At 45.7% G+C, this 16,653-nt stretch overlaps 1 protein-coding gene across 1 annotated transcript in view; it reads left to right on the top strand.

Moving 5' to 3' along the window:
- LOC126474882 (homeobox protein MSX-1-like) overlaps nt 1-15,296 on the top strand; it is a gene marked incomplete at its 3' end in the record, with an annotated part of 230,666 nt that extends 215,370 nt beyond the window's left edge. Inside the window, exons 2-3 of the mRNA XM_050102373.1 lie at nt 8,279-8,466; nt 15,051-15,296. Coding sequence (XP_049958330.1) covers nt 8,279-8,466; nt 15,051-15,296 — 434 coding nt within the window. The remainder of the gene's footprint in view (nt 1-8,278; nt 8,467-15,050) is intronic.
- Between the last annotated feature and the right edge of the window lie 1,357 nt (nt 15,297-16,653).

Below are 16,653 nucleotides of genomic sequence, written 5' to 3' on the forward strand. Positions count from 1 at the left end.
AGGACCGTTTCCAGCCCACTCTTTTACAACAGAATATGCGCGCAATCTAAGAGCAACATTTTCTAACACAGAAAGCACCGTTTGTCTGCTGCCCTCAGTATACTGCCGGCGCTTTAAGCACCGGTGTCAACCGAATCTCTGTTTGCGTTTCATTTACCCAATACGAAGGCAGCTTAAAAACAGTGGCGGCTCGTGAGTAGACATTCTGGGTGTTCACAAATTTTTAGATTCAGATAAATTTGGTTGTGTTAAATTAATAGCAACTTCTGTATAACCTTATGCTTATCCACAAGTTTATACAATTACAGCACTGCTAATGATAATAATAATTAGACACATAGCTTATCTGACAAAGGTAAGAATAGTTTTTGTGGAATTTTGTTGTTTTTTACTTAATTAAGTACAGATTAGGGCAATAACGAGATAATGTGTAAGCATTCGCAACTCACCGTACCGTGTAAGTGGGGGTTTTCGTGCTTTTCCATTTTTTTTCGGACAAATGTACAAGACGTTCAAAAATTTACTTCCAGGGTGAAAATCAGTTGTTCTTACGCTGCACACACACAACAACTTGTGCTAACTGTACGCTTCCCTTGTTAAATGATCGCTTGTAATCACGCTTATTTGATTTCGTCACTCAGTCATAGGATCTATTCTCGGAGTCCCTAGTTCTTTTGCGGCTAACTTTTTCTGACAATTAACTTCAACATTCACAGAATGAGATTTTCACTCTGCAACGGACTGTGCACTGATGTGAAACTTCTTGGCGGATTAAAGTTGTGTGCCAGACCGGGACTTGAACTCGGGACCTTTGCCTTTCGCGGACAAGTGCTCTGCCGACTGAGCTATCCAAGCAAGACTCACGACGGGTCCTCACGGCTTTACTTTTCTGTTATCATTTTAAATAGATTCACATTGTTCACACTGCGCACCAAAGCCGATTCCCGCACAGCAAACAACCAACTCCACCCACAAAGTCCGCAGCTCGTGGTCGTGCGGTAGCGTTCTCGCTTCCCGCGCCCGGGTTCCCGGCTTCTATTCCCGGCGGGGTCAGGGATTTTCTCTGCCTCGACTGGGTGTTGTGTGATGTCCTTAGGTTAGTTAGGTTTAAGTAGTTCTAAGTTCTAGGGGACTGATGCCCATAGATGTTAAGTCCCATAGTGCTCAGAGCCATTTGAACCATTTTTTGAACCACCCACAAAGTGCCGTTTGTGGAAATGATCAAACGCAAGTAGCAATGTCTACCAACATGGTTACTTGACTAGAACGCAAATGAGGCGCTGAGATCCATAAGAGCCTAAAGGACACCGCCCTAGATCCCATTTTTAAGCGAATATCACAGAAACCAGTGATACAGCTTTTCGCGAGTTTTCATATAGACAGTGTGGGCCTACAGTGCAGATAAACCTCTCACCACAAGATCAACAGATTTCAGAAGCATGAATACTACACTCTCACAATCGACGGCTCAAATGTATAACTGTATGATAAAACTCATAACGTAATGTTCTGTAATTCATTCAGAAACTCAGAAAATAGGTTTATTATCAGTACAACTTTAACATATACTGATATCCAATCTTATTTTACTACATAGCGAGTGAATTAGCGCATCAGAGGAGTGTCTAGTAGGTTCGATGCCGAGCGAAAGGGAATACAAGTCTGACGTGGTGTCCAACCACCTGCTGGCACTGACGTAAGCTTCTAAATGAGTGACAAGGGCTAGCTGCGCACATTGTGAACCGTGCACCTTATTTATCAAATACGTATGCATTTGGTCTGCAAGGCAGTTACGTCGCGGGAGTTGCGCATGCGCAGAAGCTCCTTAAAACGTACACAACTGATGGTGTGCTCGCGACCCTTGTGCCAAGTTTGATGGTATCTAGAGGAGCAGCTGCGCGGTAGATTTAAGTGCTATATCTTTCAAATTGCTCCACCTATGTTACGTTTAACAGCATTCAAAGAAAAATAACAGATAAATCCGCAAGGCATCGAAATTTAGGGTACTCACATGCTCTTGTGCTCTTACACAGCAGCCGCCACTGCTCAAATACGAATTATAGCGAACAGAGAGTATACTATTCTTAATGTCGTTAGTTCTTCTCCGAGTGTGATTTAGTGTATCTGTTCCACATATCCAAGCGAACTGCATAGAGAATCCATACCTGAAACGAGCATATAGATCTACGTTTCCCGAAAGCTCGCTGAACTACGAATAAACATGAAATGTAGAAATCAGAAGGAATGGACGGAGAATCGTGGCGGGTAGCAAGTCAGGGAATTATGGCAATGCGAACGTTGAAAACTTGTGCCGGACCGGATCTCTAACCCGGATTTACGGCTTCTCATGAGCCGTTGCCTTAACCGCTTCGGCCATCCGGACACGGTCTCTGAGCGACACAAATTTCCAACTTATCGCAGGTTGCAGTGCAGCGTCACCTGTCCATTCAAGTCACTACTCGCAAATACTGATTCTCATAGGAGTGCAGACGATATTTGTGGATTGTCACTGAAATAGACGTCGACAAGCTGCCTCTCTATTTTTTCATAAACGTCTATATCTGCGCGGTGTCTGTTCTATCAGACATGTCCGACAGAACAGACAACACTCAGATGTATATATTTCCCTAAACTACGTTAGCAACATTGCAGGGTGGTTCCTACAAGAAAGTAAATGGTTCACATGGCTCTGAGCACTATGGGACTTAACTACTGAGGTCATCAGTCCCCTAGAACCTAGAACTACTTAAACCTAACTAACCTAAGGACATCACACACATCCATGCCCAAGGCAGGATTCGAACCTGCGACCGTAGCGGTCACGCGGCTCCAGACTGTAGCGCCTAGAACCGCACGGCCACGCCGGCCAGCTACAAGAAAGTAAACGAATAATCATATCCCTCTGGAGATATTAATGAGGACTGTAGGGAAACTCGTCATTATTCTCCATCTAAATCCGGTAGCGTTAGTTGTGTGTCAGCAGTGACATATGTCAGTATGTATACGTTTGCTGACGAAGAGATGGTCTATGAGCAGCTATATGTGGGATCACCGAATGCAGTGGAAGAGCGGCACAACGATGGTGTGCTATGGTGAGCAGTTCTCGCAGCGAATGATAACCACATCACAGACGAGGGTCGAGGCATTACTCTGTGTTCTCTGTTTTGAAGAGAGTAAGCCACAGCCATTCCACAGTTGTGCAGGTGACTTGGCAGAATTTGTTAACTGGAGTAACAAGTAGAATAAATCATAATTACATTAGTACTCTGTAAAGAACTACCAGAGACCACAGATCTGTTATAGCAAAATACTCAGAAAATACCCCGAAATAACGTCAGAGATTTTTTTTCCGGTGTTCGGGTTCGTCCCGTATCTGCACAGGCTGCTTCTATATTGAACTACTCTACAAGGGCATATCCTCAGCTCACGGGGCTCGATGTGTAACAAAAGGCCCAGCAGCCGCACTCCGTGTTGTGGACAGGAGTCGCGAGCTGCACCACAAGGTAAACAGTAGGAGGAGGGCGGGGCCGATATGGAGTGGCGCACGCTTGTCGTGCCCGCCCTGTTAATTTGTTGTGTGGAGCGCCAGCACGCCACTTAGCCGAGTCAACACCAACAGGGTGGGTGGACCGGCTGCCCGGCGCACGTGAAGGTGCGGCGCGCCGGGGGCGAACACGAGGTGTCGCCACCGTGCCGCCCCCGCGATTCTCCGACTGTCGCCTTACCTCACACCTCCGCCTCCTAGTGACACCTCACTTCCACTGCTTCGTTATGGCGCCTTAGTTACCTACTAATAATAATGAGCGTATGGCATTGATGGCCGGGAGACCCCTCGCGGGGCGGTTCGGCCTCCGCTCCACAAGTTCTTTAACGCCACTACGGCGACTTCCGACTGAATGAGGATGAAATGATGATGAAAGACACACAACACCCACTCATCTCGAGGCAGAGAAAATCACTGATACCCCCGGGAATCGAACCCGGGACCCCGTGCGCGGGAAGCGGGAACGCTACCGCAAGACCACGAGCCGTGGACAGTTACCTATTTATATCACAGTGTGGTGTAAGAGAGAACTTGAAAGCTATAATACGATCAGGTTAAATTAATAAAACAACTGTGCCGCTACAGGCTGTCCTTTGTTGCAGGCATTTTTACGTGAAAATTGGTCTCTTGTCTGAACGAGAAATCAGTATGAGTCGTTGATACTGGACTAAAAGCTCTTTTATCTCCCCCATCACTCAGACGTCTTATCTAAGGTCCTTTCAGTAGCAGGAACCCGATTCTGGACTGATATTTCTCACTATATCAGAGAACTAAATAACTGCAACTCTAAAAGATAGCTTATGCCTTATTAAAACCACAGTAGTTTTCGCCTTGTTCTGCACGCACCCTTTATCCCCCATCTTTAGCACGAGACATTCATTATTTTCCAAAGTAACTAGCTGGCGTGAATTTCCCTCCACCTCAACATGCTATGATGCCAAATTTCACTTGTGTGCACCTATAAATACGTTTTGCATCTACTATCACTACTGTTGTCGCTATTACTAGAAGATTTAGTAATGTCCCTTCTATTATTGCTACTAGTTACTTAGTCTGTATTATTATTCGAAAAGGCTTTAGATAAATTCAAATCTTATTTAAAATCATTGTTATTTCTGTTAGTGTCATCTTATGAGTTTTTTGTTCGTTTTAGAAAGAAATACTATTCAATACACAGCAACCACCATTAGACAAAGAAATGAAAAAATAAAAGGATTGTCAGACTGCACTACTGCACTCGGAGTCGCAAGCGGGCGACTTTCTTCTGTACAAGATTCAGCGCAAATCTTAATGTTTATCGGTCATTTAATGGTCTGTGCGTGTCCGCGGTCACAGTTGGTGGTATCGACAGTGAAGTGTCACTTCCACAGTTTATTCCTGGATGCAGTTCTGTTCATGCCCAGGTGGGAGGGCTTCCGAAAGGAGAGGCTAAGCAGAAATGTTCTCAAGTCGATAAAACCACAAGTGTTCTCTTGCTGTAACTGCTGTTGTTTGCAAGACAGAAGTGGTCTGGACGAAACTTCTTCTGTACGTCGACATGCTGGAATGTGCCCATGTGGTGGCGATTCTCCTGATGACCCTGGTTTGTTCTCTTAGCGTTGGTAACTACTTGGTGGCTGTGCCTGCAAGCTGGTAGAGTTTTCCAGGTAGCGTAGGTTTCAAAGAGGTCAACAGCCCCACCGCAGTGGATATTCCGGTGCCCGTCAACTCACTGAAGCTAAGCAGTGTCGTGTGTGGTTGGCACTTAAATTGGTGGCCATCGAGTCGGCGATGCGCTGTTGACCTATTGGGGTGTGCTCAGCCTCGTCATGCCAGTTTAGGAGCTGGTTCACCGAGTGATAGCAGCTCCAAGTCGTGAAAACTGGCAACGGCCGGCAGAGCAGTGCGCTGAACCTACGGCCCTCCATACCCGCAACCAATGATGCCAGTCGGCTGAGGATGATACGGTGGTCAGTCGGTAGTGTGGCCGAGAGCCCCACGTGCTACCCCTAATTGTACCGAGGATACTTTTCTGGCTTCCACCTCTATTATCGATATTATTATTTGATTAATATCGTACTAAAATTATTGTCATTCTATAAGTAACTGATTTACAAGCATTGCATGTGTAAAACAGTAGTCCGATGTAAGAGAGGAGCTGAATGCCGTAACCTAATCAAGTTAAATAAAGCATCCCGTTACCGACTATTTTGACTGTGGATACGTCTAGGGCCGGCCAGAGTGGCCGAGCGGATCTAGGCGCTACAGTCTGGCACCGCGCGATCGCTACGGTCGCAGGTTCGAATCCTGCCTCGGGCATGGATGTGTGTGATGTCCTTAGGTTGGTTAGTTTTAAGTAGTTCCAAGTTCTAGGGGACTGATGACCTCCGAAGTTAAGTCCCATAGTGCTCAGAGCCATTTGAACCAATTTTGATACGTCAAGGCGGCAGTCGGCCACCAGCTAAAACAAACAAGAACTTATTCGGCATCGGGGAGAAGAGATGTGCGGGGGAACAAGCTCCACCTACCTTGCCGCCTACGTCCTAAATTGGAACTTCTGCGAAAGGAGAACTGACGCGTGGTGACAGCAATTTTCGATGCTTTTTGGGCTTACAGGGAGCCGAACTCGTAACCTGTGATGCATCTTCACACATGTCTAAAATGCAGTCAACAAACATCGCTCAACACAAAGGAAAATCGAACGGCTAAGGATTGGCAGTGCAGTATATCACGTGGCACAGGCTCACCCTCTCGTGGTATCTTACGCAACCACGGTTCAAAACACCCCAACTTCGAAAATGATATGTGTCTTCTGTAGCAATAAACACCTAATACGACCGTGTACAATTCACAGCCATTTGATACAGTACGTCGAGCGAAACAGCAAGTGGTTGAGTGTGAGAGGGGAGGAAGCGCAGGAGGTTGCGACCAATCTGCGTGTTGTGGTGAATACCACGAGGAACCACGAAAACAGACCATAACGTTCGTACTCAAAATAGTGACTAGCCATGCACATACGCGGAGTGGCTGAGCGGTTCTAGGCGCTTCAGTCTGGAACCGCGCGAACGCTACGGTCGCAGGTTGGAATCCTGCCTCGCGCATGGATGTGTGTGCTGTCCTTAGATTAGTTAGGTTTAAGTAGTTGTAAGTTCTGATGACCTCCACTGCTAAGTCCCATAGTGCTCAGAGCCCTTTGAAACATTTGAACATGCACATCCGATAACGTAGAGAGGTACACTCCTGGAAATTGAAATAAGAACACCGTGAATTCATTGTCCCAGGAAGGGGAAACTATATTGACACATTCCTGGGGTCAGATACATCATATGATCACACTGACAGAACCACAGGCACATAGACACAGGCAACAGAGCATGCACAATGTCGGCACTAGTACAGTGTATATCCACCTTTCGCAACAATGCAGGCTGCTATTCTCCCATGGAGACGATCGTAGAGATGCTGGATGTAGTCCTGTGGAACGGCTTGCCATGCCATTTCCACCTGGCGCCTCAGTTGGACCAGCGTTCGTGCTGGACGTGCAGACCGCGTGAGACGACGCTTCATCCAGTCCCAAACATGCTCAATGGGGGACAGATCCGGAGATCTTGCTGGCCAGGGTAGTTGACTTACACCTTCTAGAGCACGTTGGGTGGCACGGGATACATGCGGACGTGCATTGTCCTGTTGGAACAGCAAGTTCCCTTGCCGGTCTAGGAATGGTAGAACGATGGGTTCGATGACGGTTTGGATGTACCGTGCACTATTCAGTGTCCCCTCGACGATCACCAGTGGTGTACGGCCAGTGTAGGAGATCGCTCCCCACACCATGATGCCGGGTGTTGGCCCTGTGTGCCTCGGTCGTATGCAGTCCTGATTGTGGCGCTCACCTGCACGGCGCCAAACACGCATACGACCATCATTGGCACCAAGGCAGAAGCGACTCTCATCGCTGAAGCCGACACGTCTCCATTCGTCCCTCCATTCACGCCTGTCGCGACACCACTGGAGGCGGGCTGCACGATGTTGGGGCGTGAGCGGAAGACGGCCTAACGGTGTGCGGGACCGTAGCCCAGCTTCATGGAGACGGTTGCGAATGGTCCTCGCCGATACCCCAGGAGCAACAGTGTCCCTAATTTGCTGGGAAGTGGCGGTGCGGTCCCCTACGGCACTGCGTAGGATCCTACGGTCTTGGCGTGCATCCGTGCGTCGCTGCGGTCCGGTCCCAGGTCGACGGGCACGTGCACCTTCCGCCGACCACTGGCGACAACATCGATGTACTGTGGAGACCTCACGCCCCACGTGTTGAGCAATTCGGCGGTACGTCCACCCGGCCTCCCGCATGCCCACTATACGCCCTCGCTCAAAGTCCGTCAACTGCACATACGGTTCACGTCCACGCTGTCGCGGCATGCTACCAGTGTTAAAGACTGCGATGGAGCTCCGTATGCCACGGCAAACTGGCTGACACTGACGGCGGCGGTGCACAAATGCTGCGCAGCTAGCGCCATTCGACGGCTAACACCGTGGTTCCTGGTGTGTCCGCTGTGCCGTGCGTGTGATCATTGCTTGTACAGCCCTCTCGCAGTGTCCGGAGCAAGTATGGTGGGTCTGACACACCGGTGTCAATGTGTTCTTTTTCCATTTCCAGGAGTGTATTTAAACTGTATTCATGATATGACTCTTCTTCGAATATCGTGTTTCTTATATGTAAACATGACAGTGGACTAATGATGTGCGGTCTCTTATGTGCAGACAGCGGAGGCGGCGAGGGCCCCAAGCTGAAGTGCAACCTGCGCAAGCACAAGCCCAACCGCAAACCTCGCACGCCCTTCACGACGCAGCAGCTGCTGTCGCTGGAGAAGAAGTTCCGCGAGAAGCAGTACCTGTCCATCGCCGAGCGCGCAGAGTTCTCCTCCTCGCTGCACCTCACCGAGACACAGGTGAGACGACCACTTGCGCTGCCACTTTACGTAAGTCAAACCACCGAAACGTAGCGCCAAACACTGCGGAACCCTCAAGTACACATACATTCTGAACATCGTAGGGTTTCTGCTTCTGCACTATCTGAGCAAAAGTATCCGGACACCCATTAGTGGGCATTAAAATGGGATGCATCCACCCTTCGCCTTTATAACGATTTGAACTCTGCTGAAAATACTTCCCGTGAGGTGTCTGAATCTGTATGGAGGAATGGCAACCCATTCTTCCTCAAGAGCCCAAACCAGGGAAGGTAGTAATGTTGGACACTGGCCTCCGACGAAAAGTCGACTTTCTAACCCATCTCACAATTGTTCCATTTTGTTCAGGTCGGGACTCTGGGCAGGCCAGTCCATTAAGCAATGATATTCTCGACAAACCATTGCCTCATAGATGCTGCTTTATAACAGGGTCCATCGTCATGCTGATACAATCACCGCCTCCGAACAATTACTGTACTGATCAAGGACACGGTGCTGTAAAATATCCTTCCGCATTTAGCTTTTTCTTAAGTGTTATAACGAGACCACACCTGAACCACGAGGAACACCTTCATGCCGTAACTCCACCACCTCAATTATACTTCGCTGTTGGCACTACATATGATGCCAGGGTAATGGTCTCCAGGGATTCACCAAACCCAGAACCCCCCTTCCCCCATCGAGCTGCCACAGAGTTAGCTTGATTGGTCACTCCAAATCATTCGTTTCCAGCCATTGGCGTCGCCCTTTACACCAATTCAAGCGCCTCTTAGCATTGACTACAATGACTATAGTTATGTGCGATTCATGAGAAGCTGCTCCACCTTTGTAACCCATTTTTTTTAACTTCCCACGCACAGTCCATTGGTAGAATTTAGAAACGCTCGAATGCGAATGTTTAGAACCACCTTCCGCTATGCTCGTCTGTTCCTGTCCATTAGTACATATTCTTGGTTTAGCTGACCAGCCGGAGTGGCCGAGTGGTTCTAGGCGCTACAGTCTGGAACCGCGCGACCGCTACGGTCGCAGGTTCGAATCCTGCCTCGGGCATGGATGTGTGTGATGTCCTTAGGTTAGTTGGGTTTAAGTAGTTCTAAGTTCTAGATGACTGATGACCTCAGCAGTTAAGTCCCATAGTGGTCAGAGCCAATTGAACCAATTGATTGGTTTAGCTGGGGTTGTTCCTTCCCGCTTCCACTTCACAGTCACGTCACCGACAGTCGACTTGGGCAGCTTAATAAGCGTTGAAATATCGCTAATGCCTGTGTTACGTGGCATCCAACAATGTCCACATTCCAAGTTACTCAGTTTTCTTGACCAACCCATTCTCCTGTTTCTCTGCTTCTCTAGTGACAACGCAATACCCCCCGCCTTCTTTTATACTGGCGTGTTCACCTTTCGTGGTACCTGGCTATCAGTTCCGCATTACACTGCGGTGTCTGGATACCTTTGATAAGATTCCTCCGTATTTTCTTGCTCTGTGCAAACTTAAAATAATTATGAACCTGCCTGCTCATTTAGAGCCTTCGAGGAAGCTATGTTTACAGTGTTGCCGTTTAATACATTGCTGACATAAAAAAGAAAGTAGAAAGTTTCTCGACCTGTCAGAAAGATAAAGTTTCTTACTAAGAACATTACTTACTCCACTTTCAGGTCAAAGAGCAGCATCCAATGTTGCTCCCAGTGAATAAATTCCATCTCTGAAGTGCGGATTCTTGAACTCTGCGCTGTGACCAACCTAAAGCTTCAGGTACCCTCTTCAGTCGAGTCAGAAACGTTTTCTAGCCTAGTTTTTCTTTATATGTGACAAGGGGCAGAATCTGAGACATGTAGGACGATGAGTAGAATGGATGCTCCAACAACTGAAACATCAAGAACCTTATTTTCGCCCAACCAAAGCACCTTTGAGGCCAAGATTATAGCACTGACAAAATCCAGACCACTCTTCGCCTATTTTTTCATGTTGCTCATACAGAAGACTTCCACAGTATACGCATGTACTGTTTTAGCATTTGCAAAGTAATACATGAGAAAAACCCTTTTTCACTAAACACTGTCTGTAGCATTTCTGGTAGATGAAATTACCGTTAGGCAAGGAGTCATAGGCTTCAAAGGACTGCTTAGAAGGATATATTACAGTCTTAAAACTACCGTAAGCTACCGTAGACCATCACAAGTAAGCGCAGTCTCGGGTTTGCAGCCTAGGTCAGTTAAGACCATAGCAGCGTTTCCTTTACGTTAGGTGTGTTTCATACCTATTGGGTGTTGCCTCATTTCGATCACATTGTTTGCGTACGCGATCAGTGCCTTACTAGATTCCTCTTGAAACTGGAACCACTGAACCATCTAGAAACTGAGTGAGGGTATATAAAGGTCCGCATAATCTAAGGAGCATTTTCGTTCTACATAGTTATCTTCCGGTCAGTTACTGAAAAATAAACAGTATGTATTGCGAGATCAAAATTGTCAGTGTTTAATGCAGTTTTATTCGGAAACTGTTGATTTGTAACGTGAAACCGAGGGATGTTGAAGTAAAAATAAAAAAGAAATACTAAGTAATCGTACAGCTCTATAAAACGCAATTTCCATAAAAAAAGTAAAATTAAAAAGAACACTACAAAACAAAAACATATCAAACATTGCTTCAATACTTCGTCGAGTTATGTAAAACCGTTTCTGTTATTCATAAAAAAACGTTCGCACTTTCCAGTAATAAGAGGAAACTCTTGCCTTTGATCTTGATGAAAACGTTCTATTGAGGACAAAATAACAGCCATAATTATATGGATTGTTTAAGCTTGTGCATGTAAACTGTACTTGAATCAGAAGTAAGTGCTTTGGTCACATAAAAGAGCAAAAGTTGGCACATCAAATAATTTTTATTACCTATAATAAGCAATTTATGTTTTGTAAGGATATGAAATGCGCAGTGGAATGACGCAGAACGATGTTCGATTCTAATTATGTGCAAAACAAACAAACAAAAAGCAAAGAAAAGTCGTCGGCTCCCAGTTTCAGCCACACATTCATTTATGTTTCTTTCCATACCAAAGCTACTGATACCATTGATAATCCGGCAGTTTACTATGTCATTTGTGTATCGTACCTAAATTACCGAATCGTAATTTTGGTCGATTACGGAGGGAAATCCTACGTATGGTAATAGGGTGGTGCACTAATTGGGTGTATTGTATTTAAAACTGTCCAAATGTTGATAGAAATATCAGATTAGCTTGAGATTAAAGAAGAAAGAACTATATCGATGCAGAATCGGCAGGTACTGATAATGTGTGGTACACGACATGTTTAAACGACTTAAGAACTGTACGATCTGTTAAAACAGCGTACCTGATCACTGCAGTGTGAAGATTCGTCCGAAGCAGCTACAAGTTCTAATCTATCCTGTGCAAACCCTCAAGCCTCTTCATTTCTACGTAACTACTTTAATCTACATCCACTTGAAAATATGCTGGCTGTAGTTATATCTTCGTTCTCCTCTACCCCTCAAACATTTCTCTGTTATGAAATTGACGATTATTTGATGCCTCAGAGTGTGTCCTATAAACCCTTCTATTAGTCATACTGTGTCACACATGTCTCTTCTATCAATCCGATCCAGCATATCCTCATTCGTTATCCGAACATCCCATTCAATCTTCAATATTCTTCTGTTACAACACATTTCTTTACAAAGCTACACTTCAGGCAAAGACCGTCAGAAAACACTTTCTAACGTTTGAATTTATATTATGTGTTAACACATTCCTGTTTTTCAGAAATATTTTTCGTGCTATTGCCAGTCTACATTTTTTTGGTCTCTGCTTACTTTGTCGTCCAAATAGAAAAACTCGTTTAGCACTTCTAATGTCTCATTTCCTAACCTAATTTCTTCAGAGTCACCTGATTTAATCTGACTACATCCCATTACTCTTGTGTCAACCTTATCACAGTTTTTTCAATATACTGTCTATTCCGTTCAAATGATTTTCTAATCTATTTGCATTTGTGTAATTCCTGGTTCATTTTAAACTTACAGTGACGTCGAAACTGGCCAGTCATAAAGTATTAAAACATATTTCAGTAAAATACAACTGGTTTCCTTTAATATTCTCCGCTGCGTTTCACGCTGATTCGAGGTGCGTGTAGTTACTATTATCTTCAATACTCCGAATGACTTCGTTTTGTGAATTATGTGGTTTTTTACAGTGCAGCCCATACAATGATTTGGTATCGAGCAGAGTTCACGAAGTGACATTTTGCTTAAGTTTCCAACGGTTGACATAACTAATCTTCAACAGACCGTGTGGGCTCCAATAGGTGTTTTTAGGGTGCAGACGTCCGTCGCACAAAAATAGTTCGGTCATTGCTTTCTCATGACACATGTACATCTGAACTATGGAAGATGTTTCCGCTACTGGAGCTCTCCTGGAACGTCGATCCGCAGCTGGATTGTGTGTTGCATTATGCTGACATACAGTAGCACTTCAGCAGTGTTTCGAATATTGTAATCGATTCCGCGATTTACAGTAATTTCTTATAATCTGCATTTCCATAATCACATGTACTAACGTGATGGATGTTCTACGTTTCATCCAGCAGCCGACTAACTTGGCTTTTCTCCATACATACGGCAAGTCGATTTGTAAAGGTGACAGCTTGCAGACGTATGGTTGAATCAATCGTTAACTCCGCGAGAAATTCAAAAGCGTACTACAGTTTCTTTTGCCTGCTGAGTATATCCACTCTTTCATCTACAAGAATATCTCATACGCTTCTGCACAGAGCGTGGCGGAGGGTGCCTTGCCCTATGATATCGATCTTCTTTAATATTGCATTAGTGTGTCGAACAAAAGAAAAACGACTGTTTGTACGCGCCCTACTCTCTCTCATTTTTTCCTCGTGGTGTGTACACGAGACGTAGGCCTACGTAGGTGGCAGTATGCCAGCCGCAGTTTCACCATCGTATACAGGTGGTTTAAATTCACCCTACAGCGTTGCGAGTGAACTACGTCGTCTCTCTTCCAGATACTTCCATTTAAGTACCCGAGCACTTCTGTTCATTATGGGCTATATCAGCCTTTAACGAAGCTAGCAGTGTGTCTCTCAGTTCTTTCGATGTTTGTTGTCATGATGAAGTTTCCAAACGCTAGAACCAAAAGTTAGAATCGGCCGCACAAGCGTCTTGTACGTAACTGAACCTGGCTTTACACAACCTTTCCAACAAATGTAAGTTTACCATTTCCTTTCTCTAACACTGATTTGAAGTTATTGTTCCATTTCTCATTGGTTACCAGACAATACCTGTAAACTGTGACGTGCTCAAAATGCCACCACTAATCATGTAATCAGATATGGTACTATACGGTTCAGTCTCTTTTTAATAAGCATTATCTTACATTTATCCCCTTTTAATTGAGCTGACAACCACTACATCAAGTGGAAATGTTGTCGAAAGACAATTCCTTACAATCGCTCAAAGACCTTACTTCACACCGGCAGCGGTGGCCGAGCGGTTCTAGGCGTTTCAGTCCGGAACCGCGCGACTGCTACGGTCGCAGGTTCGAATTTTGTCTCGGGCATGGATGTCTGTGATGTCCTTATGTTTAAGTAGTTCTAAGTTCTAAGGGACTGATGACCTCAGATGTTAAGTCCCATAGTGCTCAGAGCCAGTTGAACCATTTTCTTAAACCTTATCTCATTGTACAAAATCGCGTGGTCAGTGAACAATTTTACAGAACAGCTGATCATGTATTATAAATCGTTTGTGTATAATGAGCGCAGTGGGGATATTACTACGCTTCCTTGAGGCACGCCGACTAATTATTTCTTTTCTGTGGAATATTCGCAGCCCAGTAAAACATATTAGCTTCTATTAAGAGGAGTAGGACGTCAAACGGGCCGACTTGGAGCAGGAGAGGCATCACAGGACATTTTAATTTCCAGTGTCTATACTTTTACGAATAAATTCATAAAACTTTGTCAGCATGACCAGGAAGGATTCAGGATTCACACTCATTGCAGTGTAAGTTCGAAAACATAACAAAATAATTGTTGTTTTTTTTACGTGTGAAATTTCATCATTTTTTCACTTACTAATGGCTGCATTTGTTGCTATAGGTACACTTGTCTTCATAAGTTAGAGAGATTCTTCGATGAATTTGGCACAGCATACATACCATACTCACAGGTGTATGAAACTTTAGAATTTATTTAATTTATGAAAAAAACGAATGATCTGTTGTATTTTAACCTTCATGTTTAGGAAAAACACAAATTTTATAGTTAATTGCCACAATTTTTACCACAGTTTTTAATAGATTTGAAAAATTCTAGAGTTTCGTACACCTTTAAGTATGGTTTGTATGCTGTGCAAAATTCATCAAACCGTCACTCTTACTTATGAAGAAAAGTGTACCTATAGCAACGAATGGTGCAATTAGTAAGTGAAAAAAAAAATGATGAAATTTTACAAGCAAAAACCTACTGTTAAACATTTGTACGCACCTGCAACTTTCCCGTGTGGTGATTCTCTATTAAAGGGGTATCTTTTGTTTGTCTGCCGACAGGTGAAGATCTGGTTCCAGAACCGTAGGGCGAAGGCGAAACGGCTGCAGGAGGCGGAGATCGAGAAGCTGAAGATGGCGGCGGTGGCGGCGGCGCGGCCGCACCACCTGTACGGCGGCGTGCCGCCCGCCGTGCCGCCCCCGCACCACGCCTACTTCCACCCGCACCCGGCGGAGGCGGCGGCCGCCGCCATGCTCATGGGCCACCACCCGCACCACGCGCACCACCACCACCACCACCACCACCACCACGCCGCCGCCGTCTCGGCGCTTCTCGCCAGGCACCCGCTGCCGCCCCCGCCGCCGCTCATCGGCCCGCCCCCGCCGCCGCCGTGCCCCCAGCAGCCGCCCCCTCCGCCGCCGCCGCAGCAGCCGCAGCTGTCGCCGGGTGCCGTCACCGTCGCCTCCAGGTCGCCGACGTCCCCGGTCACCGCCCCCGCGGGCATCGGCCTCTCGTAGGACTCCCGGGTGCCACGCCTCGACAACCTAGCACCGTATCCATCGTCTCGCCTTCGACGGAGCTCACCGAAAGAGACTCGCAAGCTGGTCATTCTCGTAGACGTACCAGACTGTCGCACTTTAACAAGTGCAGAGAGTGTCGATCACTTACAACTATGTGTGGATGAGTCCACCCCAAAACTTCTTCCTTCATTTCCTTCTCTTGCCTCCACATAGAAATGTTGTCAAATGAAACATTCTAACCAGTACGCATTCAGTTTGCTCTTTCATTTTTCTTGTAGTCGCCTGCATTCGGTATCTTGTATTGAGGAATATTCGCATATGCATGTTACCTACATCGGAGTTTTGTCCCCGTTGGTTGTTGCGCCACTTGTCACCGACATATTGCCTTGAATCACGGTACAGTGCAACAACCTAGCTACGTGTAGGATTTCAATCTGACACTGATGATTCATTTTTGCTGCAGGTGGTAAGTACTCAACTGCAGCACAGACTTCAACTGGTCCACATAGCTAAAGAACGTGCCTGCTGTTCTAGCCAAATATTTTCGAAGCAAGCGTCGAGATCAAGGTCACCGTTAAAAAATTTCTCAATCAGTGCATTGGTTTCGGGCCTGCCGGCGGATCACGACTTCTAAAACCCACAATATTTCTTCGAGGCAAGTGCTCGGCATCGTTAAATGGGTGCTGCTGGCCGCTAGCAGCTTCGCTGACAATTTTGAGAATTTGCCTCGAAGAAATCCGCTGCAGGCTAGAGAGTCACAAAATGGACAGATCCGCTGGGAACCCTGAAGAGTCACATTCATTTATCTTCATTTGACAAAATGTACCACTAATTATGGACTCATGACCACCCTATGTATTCCCACTCCTAAACCAGTTTTCGTATGGAAGATTATTTTCAGCAGACTTCATGTACCGAAAGTGGATTTTGTTCTATATTATAAATTGTATTCGTAATTCGACTCTGTTGTGAAGTTCCCCTTGCGGTGATCTCGGTACCATGGTCCTTAGTGCAGTTTAAGCTAACGTTCCCTGACGATGGATGGAAGTTTGAAATAAAATTCTACAATTCACATCAGCACAGTAGCAACTGCTTTTGTTTGTCTTCCTCGAGATCTGCCATATCATTTTGGATTGATAAAGAG

The sequence above is a fragment of the Schistocerca serialis genome, chromosome 4 (assembly GCF_023864345.2).
Source record: "Schistocerca serialis cubense isolate TAMUIC-IGC-003099 chromosome 4, iqSchSeri2.2, whole genome shotgun sequence".
Classification (NCBI taxonomy): Eukaryota; Metazoa; Arthropoda; class Insecta; order Orthoptera; family Acrididae; genus Schistocerca; species Schistocerca serialis.